We start from the raw sequence: 16040 nt of genomic DNA, 5'->3' as shown, positions 1-16040 counted from the left end.
TATGATGTAATCACATGTAAAACAATCTATTATAAACGGATCTATTGTATTAGTTGCAGTAAAACTAATAACAAGCATGTTAACATATTGACTGCTGTCTCGCTTCCGCTGCTGACTTCCTCTCCCCAAATTTCAGTAAATGGTTGCAACTGTCAGACCTCCTGCCTCAGCAGGTCAATACAGAACGCACTTAAAAGCCTGTCTGGTTTTATTCCACCTTGAAGATCTTCTTGTTCCGACGAGGGCTGAGCATGAGGAGCACTTAACTGGAAGCCTCATCAGCCTCTAACCCTCATCTCCATACAGCATGTTCAGTATTTTTGGATGATTATGGGTAGCAAGGGTGTGATGGTGATGAGATGATTGGCCTGAATAGATGAAACATGTATCTTATCCTCGCCAAAATCATTATATCACTAACCTACATATCGGTATTGTGTCATGATGCAGCAGGAGGTGTTAGAATGCGAAGGCTGCTCTGTGTTTGTGTTCCTGTTGGGTGTGATGATCCTGTTGGCTCGTCGCAGGTGATCACAGATCTGGAGGAGCAGCTGACCACACTGACCCACGATAACGCTGAGCTGAACCGCCAGAACTTCTACTTGTCCAAGCAGCTGGACGAGGCCTCCGACGAGAGGGAGGACCGGCTGCAGCTGGGCCAGGATGTGGACAGGCTGCGGCGGGAGGTGGCCGACCGCGAGATGCATCTCAACAACCAGAAACAGGTGCCTGACTCAAGAGCAAGGCATTGCTCGCCTTGACTAAATATCAGACTTTGTTTATGGAAATTGCAAGAGCAGTTTTCTGTTTGTTGAGTTTCATTCCTCTTCCCCGGGTCAGGCTCTTTTCTCCTATACACCTCCCACTCACACACTCGGTTTTCACTAACATTCATCATGTGGTAGCTGCACACTGCTCATGACAGGTAGCTGACTTTTTAGTATCAGGCAGCGGAAACCTTTGGAATATTTCAGTGTTGTTTTGTGCTGCATTCTGGATGAAGCTGTGTGTGCGTGAGAGTGAGTAGTGAGGCTGTGTGTGTGTGTGTGTGTGTGTGCATCGCCCCTGTGGAGGATGTGTGTGTGGGTGTCCAGCAGCATTCTCTCTGCTGCCGGTTGTGTAACCAGTGCAAGCAGGCGTAGACGAGGGACTGGGTGGTGTGTGGGAGTGATGTGTCATCCCTATCACTCCCGGGTCTTGTGGTTTATGGAAGCGTTGGACTTCAGAGGGCCTCGGCGTTGCTGCAGTACCAGCACAAGCTATATTTGGCTCCCACGCCTTTGTCTAAAACAGAACGTTGTTAGACATGAAGACATGAAATGGAGCACTTAGTGACGGCTATCATAGAAAAAGCCTTCATCTGTCTGAATATGTTGCATAAATAACTGCAAAGGAGCGTCGACGCTGCTTCAAAACAACCGTACGTGCGTAACTGTGCTTTTGGTGTTTTGGGTTGACATGGTGAATAGGCCTCATGATCATTAGGTGGAGGACATGTCTGAACAATCTAACGCTCCTCATGACAGATAAACACTACATAATGCTGTTTTGGTTCAAAGCGAATGAAGAGTCATATAGAGTTTTTAGTTCAGCTTGAAACTTGTACGTGACTTTGGGCTCTACAAATACACTTTGTCCATTTCTATGCAAACTTAAACTTGTTGTTCTGATTAGTGCATATTACATCTATATTGTGCACAGTGTAACCACTGAGAATGAGAAACAATTTGAAGAGTTGAGATTTGTCCTCGTCTTGTTCTTGTTTTGTCCCAGAACATTGAGACGTTGAAGACCACGTGCACCATGCTGGAGGAGCAGGTCCTGGAGCTGGAGACGCTGAACGACGAGCTCATGGAGAAGGAGAGACAGTGGGACTCTTGGAGGGCGACGCTGGAGGAGGAGAAGAGCCAAGCTGAGAGGCGGACCAGGGAGATCCAGAGACTGCTGGACACCGAGAAACAGAACAGGTGACACGCACGCACGCACGCACACACACACACACACACTCTAAGGAAGAAGTAGAACTTATATCTACTTTGGAAAGATTTGTGCTAAAAGACCCAGACCACCGTTCTCATCCTAAAGCTCTGATGCTCACCTGTTGTAAACATCAACAATAAAACCCCATAATGAAACCTTCCTGTGTAAACGGCTGATAAGGTGTAACCTTGTGGATAACGATGGCCTCGTCCTCCAGGCTTCGTGCAGAGCAGCGCAGCTCTGAGTCTCGCCAGGCGGTGGAACAGGCAGTGAAGGAGCACAAGGCTGAGATCCTCGCTCTGCAGCAGGCGCTGAAAGACCAGAAACTCAAAGCTGAGAGCCTCACAGACACTGTAACACACTGTGCCATACTGTTTTTTTTGTGTTTATTTTCCCTTTTCTGATCAACAGATGTCACACAGTGTTCTTCCCTCTTCCTGTCCTCAGCTGAATGATCTGGAGAAGAAGCATGCCATGCTGGAAATGAATACCCGCAGTTTGCAGCAGAAGTTAGAGAGTGAGAGGGATCTGAAGCAGAGGCTGCTGGAAGAGGTGCAGGCAGTATTTTCATTTTCATTTGCCTCTGCTCCTTCATATCCATTAAACATTAAAGCTGCTCATTTCTTTTTAATACAAGTAAAACTGTCAAGAGAAAGAAGAACTTTTCGCAGGGAGACGTCCTCTCTCCATTATGATACATAATCCTTTTTTGCCTTCAAGGAATCCTGGGCGGTAGAAGAAACAGACAGTAACCACTTCACCCCTGTTGTTTTCTATCACAATGCATCAGGGGGGCACAATGTGTTGAGGTGCGGTACAAAAATGAGAAGCAGTAGTTTTATGCCGAGGGGCTAGAGAGAGAGAGAGAGAGAAAAGGCAGAGGCAAATGTGTGTAACTCTCTTATGCAAGTTTGTTCGTATTTCTTTATTTGTTTTATTTGCTCGCAAGCACAGCATTCATTCCATCCTTCTTTTCGCCCTCTTTTATCTCAGGTTGTCTCTCCAGCGTTCCTTCTTTCTCTTTTTTCTAATTCTCCCGTTTTTGGCACAGATTTTTCTCATTTTACCTTTCTGTAGTTCTTTCTTTCTCTTCTGTTTCACCCTTTTTCTTTTCATTTTCTCTTTCACCTTTCTTTCTTTTTTTTCCTAATTTGTTATTCTGTAGTTTTTTGTCCTCTTTTTTGCATTTCCTCTTTCCGTTCTTTCTTTCTTTCTTTCTTTTTTCTCCTTCTTTCGTTCTTTTTGCCTTCTTTTATCATTCTGCCGTTCTTTCTTTCTCCCTTTTTCTTGTTCTGTCGTTCTTTCTTCTGGGCAAAAAACAACATGATGAGAAAAAACAGAGCAAAAATTTTACATTTTCTTGTTCTTTTTTCACATTTTATTCTCATACAGAATGAGAAAAAAGTGAAAGAAAGAAGTACAGAATGGGAAAATTAGATAAAGGAGGTTAAAAAAGACGGTGAAAAGAACAACAGAATGAGAAAAAAGAGAAAAAGAATGAATGACAGAACAAGATAATAAGAAAATAGACTTATTATCTTATCTAATAGATAGGTTAAAAAATAACCAGGAAATGAGAAAATGAGAAAAAAAGGAGAAAGCAAAAAGAGAGCAAAAAACAACAACAGAATGAGAGAAGAGAAGGTAAAAAACGGGCAAAAATGTGACTACACAAGAATTAAGAGAGAGAAGGAATGCAGGAAGGAGAAAAATTTGAGAAAAAAGAAAGAATGACAGAAAGAGAAAATGTGAAAAAAGAGAAAGAAATAACAGAACAAGAAAAAGAGGGCGGGCAAAACAGAACAGAATCAGAATGAAGAGAGAGAGAAAGAAAGAATGGCAGAAAGAGAAAATGACAAAAAAGAAAGAAAGAGCGACATAATGAAAAAATAGGGGAGAAAAAAACAGAGTGAGGAAAAGTCGCAAACAGAACAACAGAATGAGAAAATGAGAGGTTAAAGAGGCCAAACAGTGATCAGTTGTTTTCCTCCGCAGCAAGAGAAGCTGCAGCAGCAGATGGACGCTCAGAAAACCCACATCTTCCGTCTGACCCAGGGGCTGCAGGATGCCATGGACCAAACCGACCTGCTGAAGACGGAGAGGACTGACCTGGAGTACCAGCTGGAGAACATCCAGGTGCTGCACATACACACATACAGATGCACACATGTTCTTATTTATGCTCTAAAAACATGGAGGGTCTGGAGCCACATGTCTTCCTGCCGGGCTGCTGTACATTCTGCTATCATGTCTGAACCTTCTTTCACTCTGAACATCTTCCTGTTTTTAATGACTTTCATCAAAACACACGTGGAACCCCTCCTTTATGCTGTATGCCCCCTCCCCCCCTCACACACACACACACCTACTCCGTCTCTGTGAGAAGTAAGTTATTTGAGGAGAAATTCATGGCAGTAGTGATGTTCACTTAGCTCCACCTGCAGGCTGTATACTCTCATGAGAAGGTGAAAATGGAGGGGACCATCACCCAGCAGACCAAGCTCATAGATTTCCTCCAGTCTCGTGTTGACCATGGAGGTTCCAAGAAGAAAAAGGTTCGATGGATTTCAGATTTATTGGATCAATCAGTATTTAAGTAGAATAAATAGAATAATTTGCCAAGTTTTTAAATGCTTTGGCATCGGTCACATGGAATGGAAGGAAATGAAAGCGAAGAAAGTCCTTCAGTCACACATTATAGACTACGTGTCTCAGGGTTTGTTTGGGCGTCGCCGAGAGGATCTTCTTGCCGCCATGGCTGCTCAGGGTCAGTGTCCGGGCCAGGTTCCTCCGGTGACCCCTGTGCCCCCCGTCCAGCCTGTGCCCCTGCAGTACAGCGATATGAAATCGGCTCTGGACAAGGAGCGCGGCCGCTGCTCTGAGTTGGAGGAAGCTCTGCAGAAGATGAGGGTGGAGCTGCGATCTCTGAGAGAGGAAGGTGAGGTCGCTCAGCTACAGCAGCCATCATCTGTTAGTTGACCTACTTTAGCTTGTAGATCCACTAATGAATTATGTAATATGTACAAAACACACAATAATCATTAATTGGGAGATTGTTTGCTCTGCTGGTGCATACTGTCGACCATGCACAGTAGTGCATAGATGATCATATAATTGATCAGATTCGGTATATATAAAGAAAAGTTATATTTTCACTTAATCAATTAATCCAACCCAGCACTCCAGTATAAAGATCATGGGAACTCCACCAACCTGGCCACAGCACATCAGCAGATGATCATGTCTGCCATGGTGAAGTCTCCTGAGCACCAGCAGGGCCCGACCAGCCTGGCACCCTCCAACTCTGGACGCAGGAAGGAGACGGCAACACCCGAGGGTGAGTGAAGAAGCGGCGCGTAGAGCAGAGAATGCAGCCGCAGCATGTTTACTTCATATACAACAAACTGATCCTTACCTGCACACAGACACGCGTGCACATTCACACACTCAATTTCATGCACAGACACACACAGACACACACTTTAATCAGAGCTCTCTTATCATTTTTCTTTCACACACCTTTCAGAGAGAAGGAGGGTCACTTTTGAAAGTAAGTTGCCAAACTCGTGGTATCTACAGTTTATTTCTCTTCTCCTTTTTTCATTCATGTCCTCCAAAGCCAAGGCCAGATTTTCAAAGCTCTGCACTCCTAATATAATGTCAGATTCTGCCCGGTTGGTGATGTGACGCTCAGAAAACCAACTCCAACTGCATTCCTGCTTTTCAGTGCACAGCTTTAGAAATCTGAAGCTAAACCGAGCTGAGCTGTAGACATTTGCCCTGCGCTCCTTAATCTGACACAATCCCACACAAGTCTTCTCGTCATGTACGAAGCTCTATGATGCTGGTTGATCTTTTAAACCCACACTGAAAAATTAAAGGTATTATTCATCATATTTCACCTGAGAAAAAACTGTTCAACCCAACAATAACAAAACTAAGATGGGTGATCCCTATATGAAGTTCATATTGTTGTTACCTGATATTGATCCATGCGAGGTAATTGGGTCGTTTTGCACAGCAGCAACACTGCATCAGAGAGAAGAAAAGGTTTCACAAAGGAAACACTTGAAAGCAAATAAAGAAATTAGTCAACATAATAGAGTAGATCTATACATCATCCTTAACCTCCTCCATGTTTAGAACAACACAAATTGTCCAAATGTTCAATGTGTTGACAGTAACAAGTCCTCAGGAGGCCACATGTTGTTCACAAAATGCAAAGAACAGCTGATATTAACTGGATAATGCCTTTAAAGTGCAGCAGTGAATGGGTGCAAGCAAAGGGATTGATGGAAATAATATTCTTTCCTGTCATTGTTGTCCCTGGAGTTTCTTTGCTTCTTCATTTTGCAAACATTCTCAAAGTTCTGTTGTTCATAGCTGGTATGGCATGGTGCGCTGAGGTGTACAAGTGGTGGATCGTGTAGCGTTCCGGAGCGTTCCTGCCTTCACTGTGTTCCCCATGACTGTATTCAGAGTACAGTCGCCGTCTGAAGGACAGTCAGAGGGACCGAGAGAGGGAGCGGGAGAGGGTGCACCACAACACCGCTCACCGCTTCACAGTGGGACTCAACATGAGAGCCGCCAAGTGCACCGTGTGCTTGGACACGGTGCACTTTGGACGCCAAGCTGCCACCTGTCTGGGTGAGTCACAGCGCCGTCCCGCTGAGATGGCGATACGTACACGCCTGATGGTTCCAGAAGTCACCCACGGTAGACTAGATTTAGACTAGACTAGACTTTGACTTGGACACCACTGACTTGTGCCTATCTGGACCTTTTGACTTGGAAAATCTTAATACCTTCCTGAAATTATAGAATAGAAATTCAAGTTAACTATTTGTGATTCCAACAAATGATTTGGTGTATGTATTTAGTGACTTGTTTAGGACTTGAACTTTAAAGTGTAAAGGACAAACATCAAACAGAAGGACTGACAATGACAATGACATTTAAAGTTAAGAACACACATTGCACACAATTGTCATTTATAAAAACTTGGATAACTTCAGAAAGAAAATATTGATGCTGCAGTTCAGTGACCACACTTGATTAGAATAACATAATGTGCATTAAAATGAAAGTTTACAACAATTTCTAATCAAAATGTATTGTATCTTAATATCAGCGCTGCAAAACAAAGCAATTCGGTGTTTCTCAGTAAGTGTGACAGCTGACCTGTGTGTGTGTGTGTGTGTGTGTATGTATGTGTGTGTTTTCCCTTTTCAGAGTGTCACGCATTGTGCCACCCTAAGTGCTCCCCCTGCCTCCCGGCCACATGCGGCATGTCCAGCGACTGCTCTCTGCACCTGTCTGAGGGTCTGTGCCGGGACAAGAGCAGCTCACCGGCCCAGCAGCTCAAAGAGACCAGTGGACACATGCACCTGGAGGGCTGGATGAAGCAGCCCAGGTGAGCTACAGACACTATGTGCTCACTCCAGGGGCCACATGTGGCTCACAACATCTATTATTGTTCCAGAAGTGGCCTTATCAGAAATACGTATACTATTATGGTTTGGATGGACTTTCCACAGACTTTCCAGTCCTTAGATTTGTTGTTAGTTTAATCCGTTATTTGTGCACATAAGATAAGATAAGATAAGATAAGATAAGATAACTATAAGATGAAAGTTTATTTATCCTGAGGGGAAATTTCTGAAACTGTGTACTACAGTTTTCAGATTTGTGGATGTGCTGCTGTTGTGTTTTGTTTAAGTTAATCTACACTAGTTTCTCTTAATTTACCCAACTCTGAATTGTTTCAAGCAGTGTGTTTGATTGATAAGATGTGACCTTAATAACTACTAGCCTTTCTAACTGGATCCTGCTTGGTGGGAAAATTAAATCAGCAGGCAGCTTTATGTAATTTCTCACTAAATATTCATATTAAAGCCTTTTCAAACAGGTTTCAGGACTAAAAATAGCAGCGTCACCGCTCGCTCTCTCATTAATGACGTCTTGATTGGAAGCAGCATTGTGCAGCCTTTGACTGCCTCACGCTGCTGCACACACTGTTTCACTCTGGATTAGACACTGCTGCAAGTAATTGATTTAATAATTACCTTTCAGATAGTTACCACTGTGTTAAAAGTAAGTAACATTCATTTACACAAATCTAAGGTTGTCCCATGGGGATGAATCCTCTGTACATTCATAACTCTGTAATGTGTGTGTATTGCTATTCACACGCTTAACATGTGGATGTTGAAAGGCAACAATAAGCATCTTCCAGTCTTAAAGAGGACATATGAAACAGACTATTTTGAAACCTAAAACCTTTGTAGCACACTTAGTGAAAGCACGCTCTGATATGCCTAATTGCAACAATGAAGCAGCTGTTGGAAGTAAACAAACACATTTTGTTTATTTTCTTTCATGTTTTTGAATTCAAGCTCAAAGTTTTGCATCCAAATGTTTGCTGCAAACACTTTGAAGTGGTTGTTTGTTTCTCGTACTATTCATGATTCTAACTAATGGGGTGATGATCCTGGTTGGGGGTCCTGCAAAATTCTGGGACTGTGGTTCACTCCTGCTGATCAGGCAGTGTGAATGACTAAATATAAGCCCAGAGCGCTGCAGTTTAAGATCCTCTCTCACTAGGATGCACTGTTATAACCTATATGACAACACACACAGACACACACACACACACACACACACACACACACACACACACACCCCCCCCCATCTGCTGCCTCAATCAGAGTAAACACAAGCATTTCCATATTTGATGCTTTGTAGTGATCCACTTGTGTGTCTCAGCAGGAATGGAAAGCGTGGACAGGGCTGGGAGAGGAAATACGTGGTCCTGGATGGGACCAAAGTCGCCATCTACGACATTGAGCCCAGAGAAGGTCGGCGCTCCGCATATCCAGATGGTCATTGTTTATCGTCCTGCTGGAAGTGATCAGAGTTTACCTGCCACACACTGCCTGTAGTTTCCAACCTGCCTGTTGTGTGTGTGTTGCTCAGAGTCGGTGAAGCCGCTGGAGGAGTTTGACTTGTGTCTGTCAGATGGAGAGGTGATGGTTCATGGAGCAGTTGGGGCATCTGAGCTACCAAACACAGCCAAATCAGGTACACATGGAGTCCCATAATGGATTGATCTTTTGGAGGTTTACACAACAACAACAACACGGCTTCCAGGGTCTCCCGACAAAATAAAACAGAGATTTCTCTCTGATTCGCAAGAAATTATAATTATAATTAGAGAGGGAGTGACCCCTAAACGTCTCCCGCCTCTCTTCCCTGTATGTTAGACGTTTCCTATGTCCTGAAGCTGGAGTCCTGCTGTCTCTCCCCCTGCTGGCCTGGACAGTCCATTTACTTCATGGCTCCCAGTTTCCCAGACAAGCAGCGGTGGGTGGCTGTCATGGAGTCTGTGGTGTCCGGGGCCCGGACCTCCCGGGAGAAGGCTGAGGCCGACGCAGTGAGTGTCTCTGTGCTCTCTGCTTCCTACACGTCCGCCCACATTGGTGTTTAGCTGTATGAGCAGCAGATTTACTGTCTGCAATCCTTGATGATTCATTTTATGCACTGACAGCAAGCTAGAAGTATCCAAGCTACTAACCAACTACTAATTCAGTAGCCTAAGAGCTCAACTCAACAATTTGTATCTTTTCTCTCTCTTCTCTACATTTCTGTAATGTACCGTACTTAATCCAACAAGTCGCTGAATTCTTCAAACACTGGTTTATGCCAGGATGTCTCACGCTAACCAGGCACCTTGCTTAGCCTTATGGGAAATGTAGTTTATCAAGCTACAATGAAAATATCAAATTTGGTTTGTTTTCACTCATTTTCAGACACAGCAATCAGTGAGTAGCTTCAACTTTGTTTACACATAAAAAGAGAAATGGGCTCTTTTTTAATTCATACTGTCGTTGTTATGGAATTCAATGCAAAAAGTAACAGATTTTGACATTAATTCAAATGTTTTCTGGTTATTTGCTTTCAGATACAAACAGCACAAATATTTGATATTACTCCTTGAAGTAGCTTCAATGTAGTTAGCTACTTTTTCTCAGGAGCTTGGTAAAAAAAAGAAGGTATTTTTAACAGAGTAGCTTGGGATCAGCTTTACTACTACAGATGATTAGCTTCAATGTAGCCCCAAAAGTGTTTGTCTCACATTAGTTTGGGGGTCTCCATGGAGACACACATTGGTTTCACTTGTATACATGTGGTTAACTGTCCCTTTCTTCTCTCTGTCTCTCTCTTTCTCTCTCTCTCTCCCTCTCTCTCCCTCCCTCTCTCTCTCTCTTTGTCATTCCCACTCCTGTCTGTTGCTTTCCCATCATGCCTCACTGTATGTCCTGTAAATGGGCACGTTTGGTTGATTTGCTCTGTTCTGCACATTCCACTGGGTTTCATTGCGTGCGTAGGCTGCTGTGTCCAAAAGCCAAAAGGTTCTGTCCCCTCATGACAAGGTAAAGAGTTACTGAGATTCAGACACCAGACACACACTCCCATTTATCTGTGGTTAGGCACACAGTGGTGCATGTGCCCATCATTGTGGGCTTGTGGTCCTCCCTCCTGCTCTCACCTCACCTGCTGCCCACTCTCACTCTCCTCTGCCACACTGTCACAAGCTCACTGTGCACACACGTGTGTGAGTTGCCATGTGTGTGTTGCTGAATAGCCCCACATGTGTCCAACTCTCACCAAGAGAAGCAGCTGAAGGTGACTTGTCCCTCCTGCAGCCAGTCCAATCCAGCCCCTCTTTGTTTGCCGCACTCTTGGGTTGGTGTGGAGCCGTGACCTTTGACCCTTCCCCTTTCCTCCGCTCTTTACAGAAGCTGCTGGGAAACTCTCTCCTGAAGCTGGAGGGTGACGACAGGCTGGATATCAACTGTACTCTCCCTCTCACAGATCAGGTACTGTGAGGCGTGACAGCAGCTGCATTACGAACATGAAGATGACACACTGCATACATACTGCTTATATTCCTCTGTCTGAGCTTTCCAGAGCATGGCAAGATTCAATTCTGTAGGTTTTTAAAACACTCTTTAAGAGAAAACAAATCACTGCCACACCAAATTAGTTTCAATGTGAAGTTTACTAAACGAGACAAAGGCACAAACATCGTTAGGCTTAATTATATGCATTTTAATAACTAACATTGACATTAGTGCTATGTTACAACACAACATAATTGGAATAATGCCTTTTATTATGCCAAGAAGTAGCATCTGTGCTCAAAAATGTAAATGTCTTCAATGTCAAAGTATCTAAGGATGAAATAATCTACAGTATGTCTCGATTAATTCTAAACTTTTTGCATTTTGCAGCTTTTTTATCGATAGCAAAGGTTTTATGTAGCGTAATGTCACCTGGAACATTCCTCCATGTGAGCACCAGAGTGACAGCAGCTGTGTTCACAGTTTGTGTATGTGTGTGTGTGTGTGTGTGTGTCTTGTTGCCGTGCTGCAGATTGTGCTGGTAGGCTCTGAAGAGGGTCTGTACGCCCTGAATGTGATCAAGAACTCCCTAACTCACATCCCCGGGCTGGGCTCCGTCTTTCAGATCCACATCATCAAAGAACAGGAAAAGCTGCTAATGATTGTCGGTGAGGTTCCTCTCCTTTGACATCCCTGTAAACAGTGGCAACCAGCTCCAGGAATTAAGCTGGAATTCACTTTCAGTTCCATCTGTGTCCTTTTGGCCCCGTCTTTAGCTATGAGGGTTGAGAAGTTGAGAAAATATAGTTTGTTTCTGTTGTGGATCACAGAGCACAGAAAGTTTATCCTCTGGGTGAAACCAGCCGAGCCTGAGCCACTGTGTGTTGTGTTCGTGTGTGTGTGTGTGTGTGTGTGTGTGTGTGTGTGTGTGTGTGTGTGTGTGTGTGTGTGTGTGTGTGTGTGTGTGTGTGTGTGTGTGTGTGTGTGTGTGTGTGTGTGTGTGTGTGTGTGCGCGCTGTAGGGGATGAGAGGGCCTTGTGTCTGGTGGAGATTAAGAAGGTGAAGCAGTCTCTGGCTCAGTCCCACTTGCCCAGCCAGTCTGATTTGTCTCCTTACATCTTTGAGACGGTGAAGGGCTGCCATCTGTTTGCTGCTGGGAAAGTAAGTCAGTCACATTCTCACCAAGTGTCAAAGGATCGAAGCCTTAAATCACACAAAGGGGCAAACCGCTAAGTGTGTGTGTGTGTGTGTTTCTTATTCCAGATCGAGAATGGGCCGTGCATATGTGCTGCAATGCCCAACAAGATAACCATCCTCCGCTACAACGACAATCTCAACAAATACTGCATCCGTAAGGTGAATATGATGCGTTGATCCCACACCATTACATCACCACATACAGGGGGAGGTAGTCGTACTTGTAATCTGACAACAGAAAAACAAAGTAAATCAATAAAAACAGTTTGTGTCGGCCGCTCACACTTCGGCTCTTCGTCCCTCAGGAGATCGAAACTCTGGAGCCGTGCAGCTGCGTCCACCTGACCAGCTACAGCATCATCATCGGCACCAACAAGTTCTACGAGATCGAGATGAAGCAGTTTGTGCTCGAGGGTGAGGAAGCATGACGTGTTCACTTTATGTGTGTGTGAGGCATTCACTCTTCTCTCAGGTCACAGTAACACCTCTCCTCCCTGCGTTCGGTCCCTGCAGAGTTCCTGGATAAGAACGACGTGTCTCTGGCCTCGGCTGTGTTCGCCGCCTCGTCCCACAGCTTCCCCATCGCCATCATGCAGGTGGCCAGCAGCATGCAGAAGGAGGAGTTCCTGCTGTGCTTTCACGGTGAGGCCGAAGCTCTGTGACACATCAGAGAGGTGCTGGTTCAACGCTGGATGCTGTGTAACTATTAGTGAAGGAAGGACACACGGCAGTCATGTATGAGTAATAATTACACTTGACAAAAGATCTGGCCGGTGCTAAATGCTACCAGACAGAGCTTCTAAACAAATCCTCTGCCTGTCACTGAGCATCCAGCGGGCCTCCCTCAATGCACTGCTAGATACTCTAAATAGGTCAACCCTTAATTAACAATTACACGCAGCTGCAACTGCACCACTGCGTCAGCCACACTCTCCAAACAGACACTTACACTGTCATGCGGTCGCACACGTTGACTACTTTCTACTCCCCTTTACCTCCAGGAGAAATGTCTGTAATGTCGCCCGCCACTAAATACAGCCTTATAAATGACCTTGTTCAAACAAAGGTGATGCTTGCTTGCAGCTCTGTAGCGTCGGCGTGCACAGATGGAGCTGAAGTAACGATGTCGTGTCCTGGGGTTTGATGTTTCTAAGCTTTACTGTCTGACAGAGTTTGGCGTGTTTGTGGACACATACGGACGAAGGAGCCGCACCGAAGACATCAAATGGAGCCGGCTGCCTCTGTCCTTTGGTAAATCCTGTTTGATTGGGTTTGTCTCACTTATAAGCCTACATGTGAGTCCATTCTAACTCCTCTCCTCCTGTGCTGCAGCGTACAGAGAGCCCTACCTGTTCGTCACCTACTTCAACTCGCTGGACGTCATCGAGGTCCAGGGCCACGCCGCTCTGGGGTAAGACGACAACGACAGCGTCTTCATGTTACAGTCAGACCATAAGACCTCGCCGCAGACAGAAACTTCACTGACCCACGTCTCTGTTCCAGTCCCACAGTTTTGGCTCACTTGGACATCCCCAACCCTCGTTACCTGGGCCCGGCCATCTCCTCCGGCGCCATTTACCTGGCCTCCTCCTACCAGAACAAGCTGCGGGTCATCTGCTGCAAGGGCAGCCTGATCCGAGAGTCTGGAGAGCTGCAGAGGGCCGGATCCAGAGGGTCAGAACACCCTGACCTTTGGCCTTTTTTTTAAAGTTCTGTTTGAGCGAGAGAGAAGCACAATACCAAACTGTGCCTCTGCTTTTGTTTTATTGGTCAACAGCGCCATCTCCTGTACGAAATGGCTCCTGAACATGCATGAATTGTTTCACTTATATGACTTATATAATCCTTGATTTATACAGAAAAGAACTGAATCAATTCCTTGATGTCTTAATTCATTTGAACTGTGATGAGACCTTGAGAAGATCTTTGACTCAAATGTCCGTTTTGCTGTTGCTGCTCTGTCCAGTGAGTTCGTGTACAAACTTCCTTTAGACAATCAGCGTCATAAACTTAAAATCGCGTTGATTACTTCCTCACGAGAGCGTTGACTGATTGAACACTACGGAGGCCGAGAGAGGACATGCGGTGTCACTTCTTGATCTTGAGAAAACAAAAGTTGCCTTCTGGAGATTATTGTGATCTTGTTATCTCTGGAAAACAGTAAAAAAAAAACAAAGAAGCTCTTGCACGTCCTCTTTGGGTTGCCGTAGAAACGATCACTAATCACGTGGGAGAGCACACACACTGTTGTGAGTTGCCGTGTTGTGTTGCGTTGCCCACAGAAGCCCCAGTAAGCGAGGTCCGCCCACCTACACGGAGCACATCTCCAAGCGCTTGGCCTCGGGCCCCGGCAGCCACGAGGGCCTCCACCGGGAGCCCAGCACCCCGCACAGGTACCGCGAGGGACGCACCGAGTTCAGGCGCGACAAGTCGCCCGCACGGCCGCTGGAGCGAGAGAAGTCGCCCGGCAGGGTGCTGGACAGCCGCAGAGAGAGGTCCCCAGGGAGGTTTGGGGACAGCACCAGGCTCCACGCCGGGTCTGTCCGGACACAGCTGGCGCCTGTCAACAAGGTGCTGACACACACACACACATTCACGCACACACACAAAGTTCCTCACTTGATATTAATATGGATTTAAAATAGCGTGACTCATTATACCTAATAATATATCACATAGACTTTATTCAAATGTGCTGACTCAGTAGTTTTGTTTAACCCTTGACCCATTTTCTTGTTTTGCAGGTTTGGGATCAATCATCAGTGTGAGTCCAAGTCCGAGCTGCTCCTGAAGGAAAACCAGGAGAAACCCTTGCCCATGCCTGAGTGCGCACACACACACACACACTCCCGCTCTCTCACACATACACCCACGCACACACTGATGGGTCTGCCACATTGCCTGTACATGGTGCAGTCCGGTGAACCTGCGCTGAGAGACAATCGTCTCTTTCTCTTCCTTCGCTTTCTCGGGACTCGTCCCACAGCAGATCTGGTGGCAGGGAACTTCTAGCTGCAGAGAAGCTAATTTCTAATCTATAATCAAACGTTGTAAATATGGCCGTGTGAGGGTTTTATAGAAAAAGGGAAGAGTCGGCTGGTGAAGCCTCGTCTATTTTTTTTAAACATGAGTTTCTGCAGGGAGATGAATCGTTGGCTGAGAAACACGATGTCGACTTTTCGTCAGAATCGTTTGGTTTTCTCCGTTTAGAGAATTAAACCAACTTGATCGATGATGATGATGATGAAGATGGAGAAGAGATGTGAGGAGGTTTTGAACACTTTGCACATGAGATTGGATCTGAACAGGAGTCCCACTCTCGTCCTCGTCACCTGGCCAGTCTTTTTCTCTGGATCAAGTTATTGCTCCTCTTTGATTATATACTTGCTTTGTTGACAGTCGTCGTCCGGCCTTTATAGGGACGTTTGGCTCCAAGTGTCCTCGTGTTGTTTTAGCAAACCTAAGATGAAGAACATCCAGCTGTGCCTCTGCTGACAGATGTTGTGCAGTCAGCTCAGCTTGATCTTAGTCTGCTGCTGGTCGTGGTGCAGATGTGTGTGTGTGTGTACAGTGGTCGTTTGCGTCGGGGTCGTTCACCTTTAGAAACTCCATCATACCGCATGAGACCAACTTAGCGCCGCGCCTGTTTCGCTTCTCGATCTGGATTCTTTCTTGGTTCTGTGTTCTTTTCTGTCACGTATTCACTTGAATTTGCATTAAGTCAATATTTTGATGTTAAACAGAAACTTAAGATTTTGTTGATTTTTAGAAATGTATACCAGTACCCAAATTAAACATGACTAATGTGTTTCTCTGTTCTCTTCTTTGCATTTCTTCATTTTGTCAGATTTTACTTTTCACTTCTGCTGCATCACACTGGTTTTGTTGTTTCTGTAATTATACAAAATGTGTCTTGCTTTCCACTCTCTCTCTCACACACACACACAAGTTTTTCTCTTG

General features: G+C 45.1%; 1 protein-coding gene across 1 annotated transcript in view; it reads left to right on the top strand.

Moving 5' to 3' along the window:
• Window positions 1-15928, top strand: part of citb (citron rho-interacting serine/threonine kinase b) — a 28326-nt gene extending 12398 nt beyond the window's left edge. The window contains 24 exon segments of the mRNA XM_076164715.1: window positions 528-725; window positions 1774-1967; window positions 2198-2333; window positions 2428-2532; window positions 3976-4116; window positions 4425-4535; window positions 4696-4972; window positions 5204-5317; window positions 5507-5530; window positions 6460-6627; window positions 7213-7393; window positions 8749-8837; window positions 8956-9060; window positions 9243-9412; window positions 10779-10859; window positions 11416-11551; window positions 11905-12044; window positions 12147-12239; window positions 12386-12494; window positions 12594-12722; window positions 13251-13331; window positions 13413-13491; window positions 13584-13754; window positions 14363-15928. Coding sequence (XP_076020830.1) covers window positions 528-725; window positions 1774-1967; window positions 2198-2333; window positions 2428-2532; window positions 3976-4116; window positions 4425-4535; window positions 4696-4972; window positions 5204-5317; window positions 5507-5530; window positions 6460-6627; window positions 7213-7393; window positions 8749-8837; window positions 8956-9060; window positions 9243-9412; window positions 10779-10859; window positions 11416-11551; window positions 11905-12044; window positions 12147-12239; window positions 12386-12494; window positions 12594-12722; window positions 13251-13331; window positions 13413-13491; window positions 13584-13754; window positions 14363-14720 — 3390 coding nt within the window. The 3' untranslated portion in view covers window positions 14721-15928.
• The last annotated feature ends 112 nt before the right edge of the window (window positions 15929-16040 follow it).

The sequence above is a fragment of the Genypterus blacodes genome, unplaced genomic scaffold, assembly GCF_046128005.1.
Source record: "Genypterus blacodes isolate CSIRO-AG114 ecotype Tasmania unplaced genomic scaffold, CSIRO-AGI_Gbla_v1 ptg000138l_1, whole genome shotgun sequence".
NCBI lineage: Eukaryota > Metazoa > Chordata > Actinopteri > Ophidiiformes > Ophidiidae > Genypterus > Genypterus blacodes.
The sequence above is the reverse complement of the archived record's forward strand: the minus strand, read 5'-3'. Positions and strand labels throughout refer to the sequence as shown.